This window comes from Trachurus japonicus, chromosome 17 (genome assembly GCF_045865225.1).
Source record: "Trachurus japonicus isolate A0001 chromosome 17, Traja_1.0".
Taxonomy (NCBI): domain Eukaryota; kingdom Metazoa; phylum Chordata; class Actinopteri; order Carangiformes; family Carangidae; genus Trachurus; species Trachurus japonicus.
In genome coordinates, this window is record NC_140923.1 from 27242084 (window position 1) to 27263966 (window position 21883).

The following is a 21883-nucleotide window of genomic DNA, read 5'->3' on the forward strand; positions in this document are numbered from 1 at the left end:
ATGTCACACAACTGACCAAAAAGAGAAATTAAAATACTCTAATTTACATGACTGTCTCATAGAGGAGACTGATGCTTTAGCAGAGCTTCACCTTCTCCAAGGTCACCCAAAACTTCCCTCACAGTTAAAGACAGCAAATCTGTTGTTAATAACAGCTTCTCACCTTATTGACAAGAACACTAGAAAATATACTGTTGTTTTCTCAGTTAAAAGTCCTGCTGGAGGGTTATCTCGAATTGTACCAGAGCTTGAAGTGAGAGGAAAAACTCAGAACCAACATCTTCCACAGCAGCTCAGAGCCTGATGGACCAGAAATAGTACACCATTATATATTCACATACATGAAAATTCTTCTAACACAACCTTATTCAGATTTGTCAATTTTATAAAACACAATGTATTTTAATACCATTTCTCATCCATTAAGGCACCTAAGGGACAATTAGCAGTGCAGAGACTGTAATCTGGTTCAGTTTCCCTGAGGTTCGAGTGTAGTCGATTCCTTTTCTTGTCATCCAGCACCACCACCAGGTGTTACGGTTTAAGGCATGTGTTAAGTGCATAAGTGCATGGTAGCTAATGTTAACATGCTAGAATATTTGACACCAATCATTGCCCGTTTTGTTTTGGGGTTTTTACACTGATCAGACATTTGCAGACGTTACATTGGCCTGGACTTGAACTGTGGAGGTTATTTAAGGTTAAAAAAATATATTACCTTAGTATCAGTTTGGTTTTCTTTATGATGGCTACACCTTCACCTGGCTGTAGACACATGGTATTAAACCCTGACTAGTCCCTTGCTGTCAAGTCAACATCTGCGTTTATTACTTCATGTTAATTTCATTTTTATCATTAAATAAAGATCATAAAGATCAATATTTATTTGGTTGGTTGGTTTTTAATGGAGTTATCTGACTTTCCATCCTCAAACCCAAAGAGAAAGAGGAAAAAAAAAAACATCAGAAAATTAAAAATACAAGTTATTAAAAAAATTGCATTTTGAGGAACACACTAGAAGCTACAAAAAACAAATTTTTTGAACAATTCAAAAAGACAGAAAAAAACACAGCCTTCAAATTGCAGACAGTCTTTTTAGTTACAAATTAAAACAGAAAAAGCATAGTTTTTACATAAACATCTCTTTAAACTTTTGATTCTGGTGGTTGTGAGGTTTTCCACTGAGGGTGAATGTGTCTGAGAAGCACACCATGCCTGCTCCATTGCAGGAAATAGACCAAGCCGCTCACTGTGTACATCCTCTGACCTCGGGGAATAAAAACTTTATTGACTATGTGAGAGCTGCAACGTTCTGTCTACAGAGTCTTTTTTTTTTAATGACGAGCTCAAGACAGAGTGCAAAGTGTTTCTACGTGTGTTTGTGTATGTGTGTTCTGACAGTCTCGTTGCTTCAAGTCCTTCTGTAGTTCTCTCTTCTGTTATCTCCTCAGAACTACTCGTTCCTCTCTGCTCCTCTGAACCAGTCAGTAAGGAAGAAAAAAAAACAAAAAACAAAAACAAAAAATAGAGAAGTCGCCAGTTTGCCAGGAAACCAGCTCAATCCAGTCTGTCAGCCAATCAGCTCGCATTTCACAGCCTATGTGTTCATGTGTGGTCACTGCAGTTTGTGTGGATCCAGTTTTAGTTCAGTTTGTGACCGTGAAGTCCATGTTTAAAGCTCCGAGGCGGAACAGCAAGTCACCGTCTGTGTGTCTGGTTGGTTCAGAGCGGGAGAAACCAACAGATCAGCTTCGCAAACATATCGAGCTGCCCGGTGACCCAAGTCAGTCTAACCGACCCAAGGTAGACTACGGGACCTCCGACAGCAGAGGAGGGGGAGGAGGGGGGAGACTGATGGGTGAGACAGAGAGGGGGTTATAATGAGGAGGACTACAGAAAGAAAGAAGGGAAAAGAAATGGTGAAAAAGATAGCAGGGGTTCATCTCTCTGTTTCATTTGTGTCGTTGGAGAGCTTTCCTCTTCCTCCTCTTGAAGAAACAACAGCACCTGCAAACCACACATGCACGCACACACATGCCAGTGTTTTACTTCACAATATCAAACTCTGACTGTTACATATCTGACTACAATATGTAATTCATATAATGATGTTTACGTCTAACTGGTTCTTGTTTTTGACTCTTTTACTTCTCTGACCTTATAAGATGAGCAACAGACACAATGCAAAAGAATAAAGGCATAAGGTTTTTTATGTTATCACGTCACTATAACAATATAGTGAATGTTAAAGGACAATTCCAGGCCAATTCAACGGGGGGCTATAGTTTCCTAATATTTTAGGTCTAAAAGAATGTATGTAAAGATTTTCTTTTTAATGTCTCCTGTTCTGCAGTAGTTCTGTCTGTCCCTGCATCGCCACAGCAACGTATAATGGGAGCAGGCGGATCTTAGGCTGTTTACATCCCACAAAACTGCAATTTTTTTTCACAGACAACATCAGATGGGTTTAATTTATTTGTCAGGAATTGTCCTTTAAGTTTTGGTTAAAACAAGAGCACTGGTTCATAATTCCTTCTGCAGTAAAATCCTGGTTTAAAGCTTTTCAGTGCAAAAGCTGGTGGTAAAAACTGAGTGTGTGTTTGAGGGTGTGTGCCCTTACTTAGTATCATCAGCCACTTCCACTTCTGCATTGGCTGTGATTGGTGCATTGGAGTGTCCTGCAGTGGGGTCGTCTGTATTCAGCTCTCCATTGGTCGAGCTCATCACCTGTGTGAGAGGAATGGCAGAGAGGGATGAGGACAGGCGGGACAACAGTTCAAACATCTGGTCCACACTAAGGCAGGTACATCTGAAAATGCTGCCACTCGTGTCTACAAAAAAAAAAAAAAAATCTTCTTCCTTTTTTGTTGCTTTTACTCCACAAACTCTCAGCTGGTTAAACGTCCATCTGTGTCTGATTTCAAATGTAGCCAACTTAATGTGGACATGTCTCAATAGTCCATCAGAGCTGGAACGTCCAGGGAAGCTTCACACCTCCACAGACACAGACCGAGTCAGCATTCATTCTGTTGCCATGCAGAACAGCAGCACCTCTGCCACATGGCTGACTGCTGATTTCAGCTCACAGAGTTCATTCCAACAAACTATGAGGATGAGGATTAAACTGTTGACACACGGTGGTTGAATGTCTCGAAACCATCACGTTCACGATCAAAACTCAAGATATTCAGATGCAGCAGCATTGTAAAGGGATAGTTCAACATTTTTGGCAAATTGGCATATTGCCATAATCCCTATAGCAGTAGGTTCATTACCTTTAATTGTCGGTGCAAGCTGTTTTTAGATCGGCGGGGCAGAGACGCGAGCTTGCCTTGCCACCAAAACACTCCAAAATTGTGACCCGCACATTCACCACGCTATGAGATAATAATGGAACGTTAAAGTAACATTGCGGAGTTTTTCGGCGTTAAAATAATGTTTCCAGACTAACTGCAATGGTAGAAAAATGGTTAATAGGATGAATGGTGCTGCCGCTGCAGCCTGAGCCGGGTCGCGTCGGCTGAAACTGCACTATGTAACTTCCCTGCACAGGTACGAATCACGCCTAAGTGAAGCAAAGAGGAAGCAGCTGACTAACAACAAAGTGTATACTTGAAGGAATCTCCAATTTTACATTTTCATAAATTTAAAATGTAAACTTTCAGAAACAAATTTTCACTACATCATCATTATGGGTTACTTTTTTTAACTTTTATTTATTTCATTTATTTGCTATATTTATTGCTACTGTCGCACATAAGAACACTGACACTGATACCTTTTTGTGTGTCTTGTTTTGTTATTTTCCTGCCGCTGCGGCACTTTGAATTTCCCCCTTGGGGAATCAATAGTTTTATTCTATTCTACAATCCCCTTGTGCCCCAGGGTGCATTGAATTAAATGGAACATTGAATGTGGCAATTCTCAACTTCCCAACATCAGAATGACACACAAGGAACTGTTTGATCATACACCACTGCAGTCACTACACCCTGCTCTGGTGACAGCTAACACATCTAAAGAGCAAAACCAACAAAGAAACAACAGCAGTGATAAGTAATTAATCATACAGTTTGGTCTATTACCACATTACCAACTTTTCCTTTACAAAGCCACATGTCATGATCTCTGGTCCCACTCTGAAAAAAGTCAATGGATGGATTTCTTCTCCTCGTCTGCTGGACAAAACCTACTGACAGGTTTTGACAGGTTTTGTCCAGCAGGGTCATCTTCACTTAATGAAGCCTCAGTACAATCAGCAGAAGTTTAAAGCTACATAATACTATAAACCAACGACACCACAGTCACATGACTTCACTATAACCACCACTAAACTCTAACTTCAGCTCTGACCTCTGTGGTCTCATTTCAGGGCTCCACACTAAGGTTTTCAGTTGGTCTCCCCAGCACATGGTATCAAGACGGTCTTTTACCATATTCAACATTCTTCCATCAATGACAGGGGCCTAGATGATCATCCATTCTTTGGTGGAGACTTCTGTCTCACCATCTATCAGATTGATTTACTCTTAATGAGAAAGAGTTCAAGGTCCCCTCTGCACCAAACATGGGCACAGGTTACTGGACCGCCAAACTGACAGATCTGTGAGTTTCATCTGTAAAATTAGTGAAATTAGAAACAATTTTCATCTACAAAGCAGGTCATGTGGGGTAGAGTCCTGCCATTGGGTCGGATCCCCGCGGGTATCCGACGGGTACCCTGCAAAAACGGGGTATTGTGTCCATGTTGTTTACCTGCATAGTTGGCTGGCGTGCATGTGTGTTGTTTCACACAAGCAAAGCAGGTGTCAATGCATATGGGTCACTTCTAACAGAACATGTTAACAGTCATGTATGGCAACAAGACCTGCAGTGTAAAGACAGCCTTAGACACTAGCTAACCAGCCTTTTACAAGTGATGCAAAAACTTAAGGAACTCAGGACAGAGGTTATTTACTGACTGAGTTTATGTTGTAGAATAAAATGTGGAAATGTTTTCAATCCTGCAGTGCTCTCTCTACCAACTTCAGATTTGTTCTATTTCTATGCTTTATTCTGGTTGTTGCTCCAGACTTATCTGCATCCGCATTGTCACTGGTCATTTAGCAAAAAACAACCTGCATCTTGTGGTCTATAAACCTCTATCTATACAAGTGAGGCAACCACCTTCTGTCCCCCTTTCAGTATCATAACCTGGCACAGAGCTACACAAACCAAACATGGACAAGTAAAGGTTTTAATACATCCCAATATTCCCCATGTTTGGGAATTGTTGAGGCTGTGAGGAAACTTGAGGTCAGCCCTGCTGCAGAGACAGAGGAGGTCATGCAGGCAGACAGACAGACAGGTAGGCAGACAGACAGGAAGCCAGCAGAGCTAACCCTTCCTCTCAGTACCTGGACAGACCCGCCCAGCCTATCAGCAGTGAGATGGGAGCCCAGCAGCTCTCGATTGGTCACCGGAGTCGGCTGGGACTCACTGCCTTTCCCCTCTGGAGACTAGAGGAGACAGGAAGCCGATTGCAGGAGAAAAGAGAGGGGGGAGAGAAGGTGGGATGGTAGTAAGTGAAGGTGGATGTTGGAGAAAGGAAAAGGAGTAGAAGATAGGTGGGATGGAATAGGAGGGTTGCCGTGGAGAGGGAAAATAAACAGGGTGAAATCGAGTGAGGGAAGGAAAGCAGTAAAATAAGGGAGGGGTTGGAAGATGAGCAGGATGACAAGGAGGGAAAAGAATGAGTAGAGTGAAAAAAGGAAAGAAAAAATAAACAGTGAGTTCAGATTCAGTATTTGGTGGAGGAGAAACAGGAGGGTGAGCACTCAGGTGTGCAGTGTGGTGAGAGTGCACACGTGGAAGCCCTGAGCACCAGGGGAAGGAGGTGGTCTGGCCTCGCAGGCCTCACATCTGCACCGACAACAGGAAGCTGATGTGTATTTGTGTCCGTCAGCGTCAAACTAGGAGTCGGTGGTAGAAGCAGTACAAAGCGCTCACTGTGACATGGGCCCAGATATTGATCAGGAAATCATTTGTTCCAGTGTAGAGCCGACTGGAATCACAAGTCAACACAGACGGCGCTGCTGAGGCAGAACCAGCAGAAACAAAACACACACGCTGTGCAACAGCTGTCCAGCTACAAGTTGAGCAAATAGAACAAACGCACACGCAGACTTCATCCAACACACAACTTCAGCTGTACTTAGTGTTAAAGTTGGAACTACTAATTCAGGATGAGCAGTGTTTTCAGTGATAGGGGAAATGAAATGTTGTGTAAACTAACACTTAGATATCAGGTTTGTGCCAAAAGTCTGATAATATAACAGTAGTAAAGATGAAATGACCTAAATGTTTTATATCAGGGTTATAGTGACCAAAATCACTATCAATTTGCTGTTGATAAAATGTTCATGAAGTAAATAAACACAACCTGAAATCACTTCTCCAAGTGAATATTTGCTTTTTTGCAAATATTTCCCAAGTGCCGTTAAAATATATTTCATAATTGGATTTTGGATACTTGCATTCATTTACATTGCACACTGGTCTTCTGACATGGACCTTGGTCTTCAGTCCTCCACACAGATCTTCTATAGGATTCAAGTCAAGGCTTTGTGCAGGACACATTCACTTTGGTCCTCTGGAGCTCGTTCTTCACTAGGAGTGACCTATGTTTTTTTTATTGTCATGTTGGAAGCGACAGCAACAACCCAGACCCAGTGCTCGTTTCTGTGCACAAGGTAAATGAATGCAAGTATCCAAAATAACTATGATGTTTGAGAACTCTGTGTTATTTGCTGTTTAACAGCACTTGTTACACTGGTTTGTGCACTTTACAAAAAAGTGACATTTTTATAGGGGTGCTAATAATTCCGTCCTCAACTGTATGTCATTATCAGGGACCAGTAGCAGTGCTGGGTTTGCCTGCTGCACGTCCACTCTGCTAACAAGGGAAACGTGTGTGTCTGTGTGTGTGTGGGTGTAGTCTGTGGTCAAGCGACATTGCTCCAAACAGAAACTGGTCCCGTAGAATAAAAGGAGTCCAGAGCAGCACTGTCTCTACTTCTGCCACATGTTGACCAACATAACCCAAACTCCTTCTCTCTACAGTTCTATGTACCTGCGGTGTACGTATGGTACTATGTATTTATGGTACATAGTATAGTATGTCACTGTCCTTGCAGCTTGGCTACATCTACTAGCGCTAACTTGTGCTTCTCACTAGCTCTCTGCCCCTGTGGCCAATCTCTCCTACCTGTCATACTGGGCTCTTCCTGTGGGGGCAGTGCTGCTCCTCTAACTATGTTCTCTATGGCCCTCACACACAGGTCAGAGGACATGAATCGGTGTGATTTGCTCCTTTGCTCACAACTGTTGCTTCAAGTTTCTTTTCAACACATGTTTTTGTCAACAGGACAGTCACATCCATGAGAATCACATATGATATTCATCTGTACTGTGCAAATCGACTGACCACTGTTTCTCCTAGAATTTATTTTCCCCCAGCGCAATCCTGCAACTCTGTCACCTGTCTGCCAGTCGCTGTCCTATTCACTAATGCACACTGCTCTAATTTTGAATGACAGAGTCTGTGAGGATTTCATACACTCAAAACAATTCCAAGATGACATCAGATGCCATTTCCAAACACTGCACAAGTAAAATCATTAGTAGCATTAGTAGTTGAGGTCTAAACCAGGGGACTGGTGACGCACTCTGAATCCTCCCCTAATCACACACTAGCATCACTGGTTCTCCTGTTTGTTCTCAGAACACGACCCCGGTTCTGGTGGTTCCAACATCTACGCCTCTACTTTGCCAATGACTGATGGATGAAGTCCTGTTTCCTTTAACAATAGGTTAAGTTAAAGGGATGCAAGACCTCTTCTGTAGGTCCAGTGGACCAGAGGGGACAATACTGGTTATTTTTCACATTTGGAACCTTGTTTTGTCCATAAACTTTTATGTTGCAGACCTTCACTTGATTTGTGCTGAAATTATTTTTTAGGTACGAGAGCTGATTCATGTGCCCCCCCGCCCCCAGCTCTGTGGGTGTTTGGTGATGTACTGAATCTTCAGACTCTACTGTACATCATGTCTAACGCGTAGATGAGCGTGCGTACCTGGTTTTTGGTCTGTGGTGCTTTCTCTCTGTTGCTCGTTTGAAGCGGAGTCTCACTGGTTACTGGACCAATGGGAGTGGGCTAAAGACACAGAAAATGAGGTCACCATGGGGTCATGGGATCAGAGAGGAAATACAAGCTTGGTGGAGGATTGTGCACTAGTCAAATATCTCAACACTGAACTCAGAGCTTTACATTTTATGAACTTCTACACCATTTTCTGCTGACCTCCAGCAAACCAACAAAAACATGGAGGAGGAAGTGTCCCACTCCGGAGATATCAGTCTAAATCAACAGCATGACTTCATCAGTTCCTGTTTGCACAGACGATCAGTCTGAATGTTATGTACAGTACCACTTATGTTACCACTGCAGTGTTTCCCCTAGCTTTTTTGTTTTGGGAAGGGGGGGGTTGGGTATTATTATTCTATATAAATTATGTGATTTTACCACATAGATTAAAGGGATATTTCAACATTTTGGCAAATTCACCCATTGCTATTATCCATATAGTCTTAGCAGTAGGTTCGTTTCCTTTATTTGTCGGTGCAAGCTATTTTTAGAACGGCGGAGCAGAGCCATGAGCTGCTCAGAGCTACGCTATGGAGGCTTTTCATGGTTTCCCTCATCAAACTCATCAAATACACAATCCAAAAACGTTCTTGTGGACAAGTTGTGACGTGCACATTCACCACGCTATGAGATAATAACGGAGCGTTACGAGACAGAGTTGTTTTAGAGGAAAATGCAGAGACTGCTTGCCGGAAAACTGCCCCTGACAGGAACGTGCATCAGCAGTTTTGCATGAATTTATCTCAAAAACAGCCGTCCAAAATACACTTTAGTTTTTCAACCTTGAGGTCCGGACCCCACGTGGGGTCGTCTGTAATTCAAATGGGGTCGCCTGAAATGTCTAGTAATTGATAAAAAAATTACTAGACATTTTCTATTCTTTTTAAAATTATGATTAAAACACCACACACAATCTTAAACAGCTGTATTCTATATTTTCACTTTCTCAAAAATAAGTGGAGTTCAAATAAAATGCAGCATATAAAAATATCAGATCTGGCGCATCTTAATTGACGGCACTGCCAGAAATTTGTGATGTCAAAATGGAGTCATGAGCCAAAAAAGGTTGGGAACCACTGCTTTAAGGGGAAACACTGCACTGTCTTACTGTATGTGTACTGCACAAAACAGCCACTGTCCACTCACCAGAGGCTTTCCGGTCCAGTCGTACTGGTAGTCAAAGATGTATCCATTTCTGTCGAAGAGGTCCGTGAAGAGTTTCCTTAGATAGTCGTAGTCGGGCTTCTCGAAGAAGTCCAGTCGACGCACGTACCGTAGGTATGTGGCCATCTCTTCTGTAACACACACACACACACACACACACACACAAATATGTTTCACACAAACACACAGGTGTGAGCAAAATGAAGTGCCCAACCCACACATTCACAGAGATACAAACAAAATTGGATCAACATATGCTCACATCAGCAGACTGTGTATGTTAGAGCTGCAATGAAATGTCATGTGTGTGTATACACAAACCTGGGAAGCTCTCACACAGGACCTCTATCGGTGTGTCTCTCTTGGTGTCTCCTATCTTCTGATAACGTTCTTTCAGGGTGTCGGCCTGATGAGGAGAGGGACAGGGAGGGAGACATCCATAATGGGTGACGGGTGGATACACAGTAAAGAGAGATCCACACATGACAGAAAGTTTCTGCTGTCCACACTGCTATGGAGTTCACAAGCACCAAAAATTAGAGTTCCCATCAGCGTCAACAACCAGTGGTGAAAGCAACACGATGATGAAATACAAGAGTTCCTGACCTTGTTGTCTTTGCTGCAGCTGTTGTTCACTTCAATTCTTTTGTTTTAATGCTACAACTGTCTCTGCTGTTCCTCATTCAGCAGTGTGTGTGACTACAGAGAAGACGGCCCGCTTCCTGTTTACACTGGTTTGTGCATGGTTACTGTATGTGAATGGTCACGTGTATGTTAATCAAGAAGAAGACTGTTTTGAAATGACAGCAGCGTGGACGTAGGCAGCAAAAGATGAGAGAGCCGTCTCCTCACCTTGAGTCCTTGCCAGGGTAGGCTGCCTCGCAGGAAGTACATGAACATGTGTCCTAGAGCCTCCAGGTCATCCCGTCTGCTTTGCTCTGAAATAACAACAAAGGCGTCACTGGACTGCATCAGTGGTGTCAGTTTGAACACAATGCATAGTCAAATGAAGTCCATCAGCTCTAACGATGCCTAATATCTACAATGGGTGCAGCCGACCTTCTGTTTACTACTTTTCCCACCCGACAGGAGAGTAGTACAGTTCTGGAAGTTTACCACAGCAGATGACTTTTATTTTAATCTAATCTTGTGACTGACAAGCACTGCAGACAACTTTTTCCATTTGGATTCAGCTTCTCCTCAGCTGCATCAAATATCTCTTCCACAGTGTCTACACTGCAGTACAATAGCAGCTGCAGCAGCTTCAAGTCATCCATCACTGTCTAAGGAGGTGTTCAGGCACAGCCAACCATACAATAGGTGTAAATTAGAAGAAAGAAGACTTAGAAGAATCATAAGCCGTTTTCCCACTAAAATTAGCGGGTCGACGCGGGTTTTTTAAACGCGGGTCGACCCGCTAACAATCGGCATTTGGCCCCTTTCCCATTGACCAAAATGAGCCGAGTCTGACCCCCCGCGGGGGGATCAGAGTCAGACAGAGCATAAACCAGTCGCCCCGCTCTCATCCGAGGTCACACACCACAGCCGCCCGCCGCGGAGTGAGGTCCGTCCGCCGAGGCAGACGAGGCAAACTGGCCGACCTGCGGAGCACCAGGACCGCGGAGGACAGCGAGTCTGCCGCGGCTGTCATAGTATAACTTCTGTCACTATTGGAAGTGAAATGACTCCATTGATAAAAATAGAGGCATATCTGTTCTGCTTTATTTTGTTGGTTACGTTTACAGAGCTGTTGGCACATGATGTTTTGTTTACGCGCCTCAGAACAGTCATTTCACATCCGTGCTAATTCAGAATTAAAAGTCAAAACCACATCTGTTTTGTCACCCAGTGTTTGTCAGTGAAAATCTCAATTTCACCAACAAAACTCCAGCTTGTTTGGTTGTTTGTCAACCAGGGATACTGTCACAATGAGCATAACAATATACATATGCAAAAGGGGCATAAATGAAAATGCTTAAATTGTACTTGAACTGATTGAACAATTGAGTCCATTCATAAATGAAAAAAAAATTGTCTACAAGTTGGAGTACAGTGATAAAACATTGATCATTAATGCAGAGGTTCAGCTTTGACAGTGGCTGTTGGCTGCACAGCATTTACTTTGTTAATTATTTACCAAACCCTTCATATCACTCTCAACTATCTGAATGGGGAGTCAGTATCTTATTAAGTCCTGACCGTGGCCTCTCTATTGTTAATGTGGTGTGGATCTTTGGTTTGGATTAGAGTGGTGAACATGTAACATGAGGGAGAACTCACCTTTCCCCAGGTGTGTATTGATGCTCATGTATCTAGCCGTTCCAGTGAGACTCTTGTGTTCTCTGTATGGGATGTGTTTTTTGGTCTCTGGGTCAATGTATTCTTTTGCCAGGCCAAAGTCTATGATGTGGATGGTGTGCTGCCGCTTAGAGCCGGGTCGGCCCACCAGGAAGTTCTCGGGCTTCACATCTCTGTAGATCAGGCTCCTGGTGTGGACGAACTCCATGCGGGTTATCTGAAGGATCGGTCAGAGTGGATGGCATCGCATTAAAAACAACTCGATGGATGTAAATCTGGTGGGAAATGCTTTCTTGTGTGTCAGCCTTACCAGTTGTATGGCTATCATGAGTACAGTCTTCAGGGAGAAGGTCCGGTCACAGAGGTCAAACAGATCTTCTAAGCTGGGTCCGAGCAACTCCAGAACCATAGCATTATATTTACCACAGGGTCCAAAGTAAAACACCTGCGGGACGCCCTCTGGATGGAAGACATTACAGGAAATGGATACAGGTACATTCATGTATTAACACCATACAAACTACTCCAACATATTATTACTGCATCCACTACAATGTGTATTCATGAAAGATATGACTTGATGAGAACTTTGACATTACTGGGCCTGAAAAGAATATGAAGCCAATCCAAATAAATATGATGGACAAAAAATATCAAACTATAACTGAGTGAATACAGAAATAAATGCCTGATTATATTAATTGAGCATTTATTTAGGCATTTATCCATCTATTTCTGTCTGCAATTATCTACACTTGAGTAAAAAAGTCCAAATATTCAGAAATATTCAAACTGAGTCTTCAGTGAATTTATAATTTCTGTTTTTTTTAACTAATAGTATGCTGTTATGTTGTACATTCACATTGGTTTTTGCCTCAGTGTTAAGCTTTGCGGTGAGTATACGGGGAAAACCAGCAGAAAACGAAAGAATACAAAACAAAAACACAAAGCTAAGTCCTTAAAAGCTCATCTGAAAGGGTTTCCTTCATAAAAAAAAGAAACCCTTAAATTATGACCTGACTGAAAGAGATTTTTTTTTCACCTGAACTTCCCAGCTGTTTGTAGAAACGGTATTCTAGGTGGAGCTGTGGCGCCCGAGATTTGATTGGCTCCTGAAACAGAGAATTAAAATATATTTTTATTTTATAATACATGCAGTTTGATAAAATCCCTTCAAGGCATCAATCAGAAAAAACTTCCATATTTAAGGTCATCAAACACAATTTTTTTTAACATGTACTCCTTAGATAATGATTGAATAAAACAGAGGAAGGATTTTTACCAGTTTGATAGCCACATATTCGTTGGTGTAAAGGTTCTTTCCGAGACGCAGCTCTCCAAAGTTCCCACAGCCGATCTTCTTTCCGACCCGGAAGTTTGGGCCGACCATCAAAACCCCAGAGTTGGAGCCAGCGCTCCGGCCGCCGTGCCCCGATCGACTCCCCGTCTTCCCAGACATCCTCTTCCCCTCCTCTGCCTCCCCCTTCCCTCCACCTCCACAGCCGCCACCACCTCCTCCTCCTCCTCCACCTCCACCTCCTCCCCCTCCGCCCCCGACTCCTCGCTTGTCAAAGTCCATCAGTTTGTGGTAGCCTGGCCTCTCCACGGTTAAGCCGATTCCATGCAACCAAAACAACCACCAAAACGACTGCCTAGCGGCTCAGGTGTCAGGCTTCAGGGTTGTCTACGCTGGTCCAGACTGAGTTACACTAGTGCTGGGACAGAGAGTGGACTGTGGCTGAAATGGGACAGATGTGAGGTAAGGTGAAGGAAAGAAGTGGATTTCTTCAAGGACCAGAGTGGAGCTGAAAAGTGTTTAGTACGATACAAAAATAAAGAGAGTGGGGCAAAAGATGATGATTGTTGGGTGAATGGATGACTGAATGAAAGAAATGAAAAGATGATGGGGTAAGGGGGGTACCACTACCAATGAGTTTATACCCCCTTGTAGGGGCCAGAGATGGCAATAAAGGGGTGGAGGATAATGATCTTAACTGTTAACATATGTTGTTAGCCAGATGCCAACATTCTATATGAAACTTAGAGGCTCCACTTGCTTCAGGCTCGGACATACCAGGCCACCATGACAATAGCCTGTTGTCAGCACAACACCCATGCACCCGACCCCAGTGCAGAATCTGACAGCAGGAATGTGTTGAGTTGATCAAAAGCGGTGGCAGACCTCACGAGTTCCTGTTATATACATCTGATCTTCGGATATGATCAAATACTTTAGTTTTGGGAATTGTTGCCATCAGTCTGAGCCAACTAGGATTAGAATTTGTGGTACAATAAGCACTACACTTGTGTACTTGTCCACTGTCACACAGACGCCGATCAATCTGTCACATAACTTCTTTGTCGTCTGGAAGCAGCAGGTGAGATGTTGGTCCCTCTGTGTGAGGACTGGTGTGAGCTGAGATTTCGACGTAGCACCTGAAAGACAGACATAAAATATACAATTATATTCACGCTATTTAAGAAAATTGAGAACATATCTTCATATGTCATGTGTAGCACAATGCATTTAGACAATATTAACCATATGCTTATGCAAAGATAGGTATGACCTATAAATATCATCTTTCAAAGAATAAGTTGGTAAATGTCAATAGATAACATAATGAGCTAATAATTATGACATTATTAGTCGTGTTTCCACTGCAGGAGTTCCTGGTAAAGGGAGGGGGTAGGAACTTCTACAGGAACCGTCCTCTCGGCCCTCTCAGTGGCCGTGTCTCCACTGCAGAGTAGGACCCCGCGGCGACGTCATGAGTTTTGATCGCCGCTTAAAGCTTCAGTTGGTAACAATTATTCAGTCATATTTGCTGGAATTGTCACTATATTCTGATGGTCAGACATTAAATGAGTAATTTAGGACAAAACCCAACTCCTCTGGCTCCACCTACAGCCTGTAATCGTATTTGCCAAAATCCACCGCGCCCGACGATTCTCCACCAGTCAGGTAGAGGGAGCAGGAGGAGCAGCCAATCGCCGCTCCTACACGTCGTGCTATGGATACGGTACATCTTTTTTTTTTTTTTTTTTTTTCTCTGTGGGTGCGTTCATGGCTACTTTGTGTGTGTCTGTGTGTGTGTGGGGCGCTTGGCAGAGGTTCATAAAGGGACCTGACGGAGTATTGTCTTGAAATTTCCGACCAAGTCGCGGAGTTTACTTTCACTTTCGTCAACTTACCAACTGGAGCTTTAATCGTTGTGCGACAGTTTCGACCGTGACGTCACCCAGGCAGGTCACAAGCACATGCACAAAAATCATAACAACAACAACGAAGATGGATGGAAGGAGCTGAGGCGGTAGCCGCGTTTCTGGTTTGTGTGTTTGTGCCATAGGTTTGTGCACATGGCGGTTGATTGTAATCCTGCTCGAGTTTTTTATTTTATTTTTTAAAAACTTTTCACGGCATTGTTTTGCGGCATGATGGATCCCCAGTGTGTCGAGGTGCGCTGATATTTTCATTTCGCCGCGATGACTCTAACCCCCTCTGAATCTCCTCGGTGCCGTAGACTGCAATCAATGTCTGCACCTCATCGTCGGTCCATTTGTCATATCTTCCTGCTGTTTTCTTGTTGTTTACAGCGGTGTCTGCTAGGCTAATGCTCCCATTCTGCTCCCCCTTTTAAAAATGACGGTTGTTTTGGTGCTTTCTGGTAGCGTCAGAGCCTGCTCTAGCTTTAGCCAATCAGTGCCGGGTTAACCTCGAGCCCCACCCAGGAGCTTTTCAGGGCCGAACGGAGTACCTACCCTGGAGTAGGTACTCCGTTGGCCCCCGTAAAAGTTCCTGTAAATGGCCCTGTGGGGGAGGTTCCTGCAGTGGAGACACGCACCAACGGGGCTGGCCCCGTAAAATTACCCCAAAGTTTCTGCAATGGAAACGCGCCTATTGCATCCTATTTGCATCAGGCTTAGTGGTGTCAGTCCAGTGCCAGCTGGTTTCTGTCCAATGCCAGCTGGTTTTGTCCCATGTCGGCTGGTTTTGTCCCATGCCAGCTGGTTTCTACCTAGTGCCAGCTGGTCTCTGTCAAGTGTCCGCTGGTTTCTGTCCAGTGCCAGCTGGTTTCTACCTAGTGACAGCTGGACTCTGTCAAGTGTCAGCTGGTTTCTGTCCAGTGCCAGCTGGTTTCTACCTAGTGCCAGCTGGTCTCTGTCCAGTGCCAGCTGGTTTCTGTCCAGTGCCAGCTGGTTTTGTCCAGTGCCAGCTGGTTTCTGTCCAGTGCCAGCTGGTTTTGTCCAGTGCCAGCTGGTTTCACTCTAGTATCAGTTAGTCTGTGGTCTACTGTCAGCTGGTTTCAGTCTAGCTAGTTTAAGTCTAGTTCAGACGCATGAACAAACATGGTTGGTAACCAGCGGCCACTTGGGAGTGTAGCTAGGTTCTGCGGCTGCCCAAAAAGCCCACTGGATTTTCTTGGACCCCACTTAAGGGTCTGAACTGCAGTGTCTCAGACAAAGACACGACACTGACAAGATTTGCTGACAATGGCCCACACCGACCTGCCTAAAGATGTAATAAACTGTTTGTGCCAAATAATTTTGAAAGAGCAATAAGCAATGGGAGAATTCCAACATTCACCCAGCCAACCAAGGGTCTAACTTCATCACTCAGTCACCTAGCATTCGATAGTCAGTCAGTTAGCAACTGACATTTGCATTTCTAAATCTGGCCCCACATCTCATGAACAGAACGGTGAGGGATATCGGAGGAGTGCGAGAGCTGCTGACCAACAGGCTGTCAATAATTCAAATGGAATGAAAGTGTTGATGCTCATGCAGACAACAAAGAAAAACCACAGCAACCAGCTGACAGCATTTGGCCTTTCTAACAGAAAACCAGGCCAGATCTTCCTCCAGGACGGCAGGACATGTCCTCCTGTGTTTCTGATTTCTTATTCTAATAATAACATTCACCCTGGCTACTCGAGTTCCTTCCTCCTCTCCTCTCAGCTTTCCACTGCTCTCCATTCTTTCCTATTACATCCACTCTATCTTCCCTTCTCCTCTCGCAGACCATTTTTTCTCCTTAGCCTCCCTTTCCTCTTCCTGGTCCCTGTGCTATAACGAGCTGTTAGAACTTATACATTAGGATGTAACAAAACCAGCAGAAGACGGAGCAATGAAAAATAACTATTAAAAAAAACTTTATTGTTAGCTAAGTGGCATCCTCCCATTGAGAGGATGTTTAAAGTTACATGTGTTTCTAAACTGCAGCTTTTTATGCAGAACATGAACTAATTACTGATCCTTTAACTGCTACATCTAGTTTTTTCAAATAACTGATCAATTAAAATAGAAAGATATGTCCTCCAATTTGAAATTCAATTTGTTTGGTCCTGGTTGAATAATTATAGAGTTTGTTTTTGTTGTGTTCAGTCTGAGAGTACTTGCGGCATGAAATTAATTATGATGCATCATAACATTTTTGTGAACCTGCCTTAATTCAATCAGTTACTGTTTTATTATGACTCTTTTAGCAAAGACTCAATAATCAGACTTTGTATTTTCATTTCATGGGAAAAGATGACACCAGTGTGGGAGCAGAGTAATTAAGGTCACAGACTAACAGGTTGTTCCTGGTATTGTACCATCAGGACAACAGTTCACTGCCCAAGAGGTTCATGACCACTTCTTACTGACATGGACGACACAGAGAGCAGAGGGAGGAAATGTCTCAGATAGTGGACAATGCGGAACATGAACCTCTGACGTTGTCAACAGGAATAACATGATCTCTGAGCCCAACAGGGTTATGATTGGAATTTCATATTTGGCTTTTTATTGTGTTTGCTAATAAGAGCATCTCTCAACAACACCTTTTTATATTTCCTCTCATCTGCAGAGGGCCCTTTCAGTTGAAATATAGATGTCAAAATATATTACTGTGTATAGGGAGAGCAGCTGAGAACTGGTGTGAAAACTGTCCAAACCTCCAAGCTGGATATTATGAGATCTGTGATATTATTGCTTAAAAATGTTCAGTCTCACTCATTTACATAATACAGAATGAAATCCAACAATTGTATAAGACTGTAACAGGGCTGACACAGAAAAAGAACGCTCCTGTTTGTAGCTTTAATGTGGCCATGTCATCAATCTGACACTGAACATAAATACAATCAACTTCAGCAGCCTCTGTACTCTTAATGTGCCTGTGACGAGATTCATGGGCAGAGTGGTTAAAAAGCACTGTATAAGGTTACTGGTGGTGATGTCTATGTCATTGGGTGGAAAGGATTTCCTGCTTGACAGTCAGATTACTATATATACACACACACACACACACATTTGTGGTGTAAACCAGCAGATGCTGCAACCATAAACGCTGCTTGCAATGCAATTGGTAGATCAGCGTTGATGCTTTTTGTCACCAACCTGCTTAAAATCAGTCACCTATGGTTGATACTCCAGTGTCTGCAGCTGAGAGATGTTGTGTGTTGTGTTGTGCTGTGCAGTTGTGTGTCCCACCTTGTTAACTGGAACTTTTACAGGGTGCGTGAGACTGATATAATACAAACCATCTGCAATGCATGCCAAAGATTATCATCATTATTGGCTGTGGATCAGCCAATCTCACTCCTAGATGATGAACAGTGGAGCTTTGTAGAGTCACCTTCACAAATCTTTCCTGTGCTGTTTCTACACTGCATTCAGACTCACAGAGAATAAACCCAGCCGTGTCGATGGTACCTACTTTTGTCCAACACAAATGGATCAGGAATTGGGCCGATAGGCAGAATCAAAAATGGCACTGGTATCAATAATATCCTACTTAACAACACCCCTAACCGTTACAGCCAGAGCTGCCCTGCTTCAGGATATTTGAACTCACTTTAAAAAATTTTTTTAAATAACTAAAAAAAAAAAGCCAGAGGCAAACACCAGACTTGGACCACATTAGGATTCAGAATGACGTCTAAGCTGTTTGACAACTTCAGCTACAATGCAGCTGCATCAACTCTTTGCCTGAAAAACTGTGTTTGTTGTTTACGTAAGTACCAGGCTCAGCTTCATCAAATGAGGGAACAACCTGAATTTCTGCTGAAATCAGATCCCGTAATTAATTTTAAAAAAATCTACCCTGACTAAAGTTACATTTATGTCCTTAATTACATCCCATGTAGTAGGTCACACTGACTTTTTCCTCCCACAGAGCCCTGTATCAGATTGAGCAAGTCAAAGCAAAAAAAAAAAAAAAATCAATGCTGTATGTATATGAGAGATGGTCAGGCTGAGGCAAAACAAGAGGGACAGCAACTCCCACACGTCATCTCTGACCTCAGCTAAAAGAACAGTTTGCAGCTCTCATATTTTTAGCTATACAGTTCAAACATATAACACAATAAATAATATGTCCACAGCAGTATTTGTTAGGCACTAAGATTAAGAGAGTGAAGTGAGCAGTGAGACTTCATCAGTTTATTCCACCTACTACCCAGCATGTTCCCCCACACCCAAACGCCACCACAAAGCATGCCACGGGCTATAACCCTGACCTCCATTACCACACAACTGGGATTCAAAGGTTTTTCTCATGAAAAGAAATCTGACATGCAGGGACAGTTGCTTAGATCTGCCAATTCAGTCACCACTAATTTAAAATTTAATCTGCCCAGAGAGGATAAATCAGGATCTGACACACCACTTCTGTGTTACATATCAGATTAACACCTTAATTTATGAAATACCAATACAATGAAATAAATCAAATTAAGACATCTATAGAAAAACGTTCATGTTCTTCAAATAATATCTTTTAAAAATATAACGTGTTAAGTACCAGCATGGAAGCCTTTCATTTTCTGACTTTATGCTATGGAACCACATATAATTTCTACTCAATGCATTTTAACTGATGCAGAGCCCATTGTATTAAAGGGATATTTCAACATTTTGGCAAATTCGCCCACTTCCATAATCCCTATAGTTTTAGGAGTAGGTTGGTCGGTGCAAGCTGTTTTTAGATCGGCAGGGCAGAGACGCGAGCTCTGCATGATGTACCGTATTCTTGCCTATTCCTCATTCAAATACACAATCCAACAACTCCAAAACGCTCTGGTGGACAAGTTGTGACCTGCACATTCACCTCACTATGAGATAATAATGGAACATTACGAGAGTTTTTGAGGCAAATAAGTAGCTGGAACTACATGCCAGACCTGGATACTGGGTGGAGTGATTTCAAAAGCTCAAGTAATTCCAAGTATTTGCTTCATGTGTCGTAAAGTTACATAACTACGTTATTATTTCATAGCGTGGTGAATGTGCAGGTCACAACTTGTCCACCAGAGCGTTTGGAGTTGTTGGATTGTGTAGGCTATTTAGTTTGATGAGGGAAACGCGAAAATAAAGCTCACGTCTCTGCCCCGCCGATCTAAAAACAGATTGCACTGACAATTAAAGGTAATGAACCTACTGCTAAGACTATAAGGATTATGGCAAATAGGCAAATTTGCTAAAATGTTGAAATATGCCTTCAATACAATGGGCTCTGCATCAGTTATCAATCATGTTCTTAACCTGCACCAAATGACTGCTTCTCCCAAAGGAGATCTCTGGAAAATGTACACCTTTCACAGTTTTGTGTCTTGATTATAGTAAACTGTGGTATGTCTATTTAAATTACGATTAGCACTGCATCTCTACATTGCCAGTCCACTGTGTCCTACATTAAGATTTGTTGACACTATTTTGTAGCACCTTCCTTCTAAGGTGTGTTATTTGGGTATCAATGGTACCTCACACTTATAATTAACTAATGAGTGCTTGACGTAGGGACAGCCCAGATGGAAAAAAGATCCTCATTGTAATGATCAATTGGCTTCTTATTTTCAGGCAGCAGTGTTGTTGGTTTTTGGGGGAAACACAGCCAGTCTATCTGTATCAACACGGCCTTGTCTCACCACCCACACTCAAATGAGCAACTTGCCTGCACCACCTCTTACTCATTTCTGAAAATGACTTTTGAAAGTAGTCAACACCTCCGAGCGAACTCAAGTGACTGTAAGTCGCAGTTTTAAGTAAACTGCTGTCGTCTCAACAGAAAACTGTTGAGGTACAGAGCTGAGTGACCAAAGGTGCTCGACTTTGCTAACATGGCTAACATGTTGTAATACGGCTGCAGCAGATTTCGCAGTCGGAGAGAAGCAGTTGCTCCATCTGATAACTAAACGTATGTTGCCGCTACTGACGTCGGCGAGTAGTTTGTTAAAGAGACTCTTATATCGTGCTGTTATTTCGTCAAACTGTGACTCGAGCTAGCCAACGCAGGAAGTTAAGTTTAGGCCACAGTAGTTTGAGTGTGAGTGTCTGGCCTCAATGTAGCCTGACAACGTTAGCTTCATTGATCCAACTTTGAAGTAGCTGCGTAGAGAAAATGAAACCAAGTTTTGTTGTGGAGAATACACCGACAATATTGAAGGACACCCGTGGATACGGTCGCTAGTGGGTGAACGAATACCGACACAGCTCGCGTCGTTTATTAGCCTGTGTGGTCACAGCAAGACGGAGCCTGAGAGAAGCTAACGTTGACTGGTTATGTTAGCCAGCCAGCCTGCTAACTAGCCAATGTTGGCTAACGCTAAATATATGCCCATACATGCATCCATTCATAAACATAGCAATCTTATTTAACCGATACGTTTATGCAAAGTTTAAAAGGGCGCTTACATACCTAAACAAACGTTCTGTCTGTCGCTAAGTGTCTGCTTGAAATAATTTCTTCTCGTTTTCTTCGTCTCGTTTTCCTGCTCATCTCTTTTTCTGTGGATGTTTGGCTAACCAGCTGAGAAGCCTCTCCAGTGACCGTAAAGCAATTTGCGTAAATGCGGGGTAAGCGCAGGGAGTCAACGGAAGGAGCGAGCGCAAACTGCTTCGAAGAATACGAACAGAAAATCTGTGTACCTAAAAGGACTCTGTGTGTGTGCGTGTGTGTGAGAGAGAGAGCAGGTCACGCGTACTTTAATTTGGGGATAAAAGTTTTTACTACTTTACTAACCAGCGTGCCTTAAAATAACTAAGAATGTATGTTTTTATACTTCTCTGTGTTTCTAACTATTGCGAAAAAAGACGACTTACAACATCAATCAGTTCCGACCAAGCAATTTGATTGGACGGGAGGTATTCCAAGAGTTGATATTTATAGAGTAAAACTGAGAGTTGTAACTGTATGTATCACCCCGCTTTGCTATGCTTTTCTTGAAACTGTAAATGTAAAACTCAATAGT

The 21883-nt window shown here is 42.9% G+C and overlaps 1 protein-coding gene across 4 annotated transcripts; it reads right to left on the bottom strand.

Moving 5' to 3' along the window:
• Window positions 1–885: 885 nt before the first annotated feature.
• On the bottom strand, window positions 886–21453 carry LOC146970831 (casein kinase I-like). Of its 4 annotated transcripts, none has more exons than XM_085804670.1 (11): window positions 21331–21453; window positions 12931–14084; window positions 12691–12760; window positions 11959–12107; window positions 11631–11865; window positions 10203–10288; window positions 9672–9756; window positions 9333–9478; window positions 8115–8195; window positions 2621–2727; window positions 886–2007 (listed from the first exon to the last, which is right to left on the bottom strand). In XM_085804670.1, the coding sequence occupies exons 2-11, from the start codon at window positions 13225–13227 to the stop codon at window positions 1953–1955; spliced, it is 1311 nt and encodes a 436-aa protein (XP_085660796.1). In that variant the 5' UTR covers window positions 13228–14084; window positions 21331–21453; the 3' UTR covers window positions 886–1952. The 4 variants fall into 4 exon arrangements, with proteins under 4 accessions (XP_085660796.1, XP_085660795.1, XP_085660794.1 ...); XM_085804669.1 differs by having other exon boundaries at window positions 9333–9481; XM_085804668.1 differs by lacking the exon at window positions 21331–21453 and adding an exon at window positions 5397–5498 and having other exon boundaries at window positions 12931–13878.
• Window positions 21454–21883: the final 430 nt, after the last annotated feature.

Bases quoted from the DNA above. Each gene is read 5' to 3' on its own strand.
- LOC146970831 (XM_085804667.1), bottom strand. From the start codon at position 13,227: ATGGACTTTGACAAGCGAGGAGTCGGGGGCGGAGGGGGAGGAGGTGGA. The intron at 9,482-9,671 runs GTTTGTGTATAC...TGTGTGTTACAG, and splicing joins CCTGTGTGAGAGCTTCCCAG to AAGAGATGGCCACATACCTA. The intron at 5,499-8,114 runs GTACGCACGCTC...TGTCTCCTCTAG, and splicing joins CACCACAGACCAAAAACCAG to TCTCCAGAGGGGAAAGGCAG.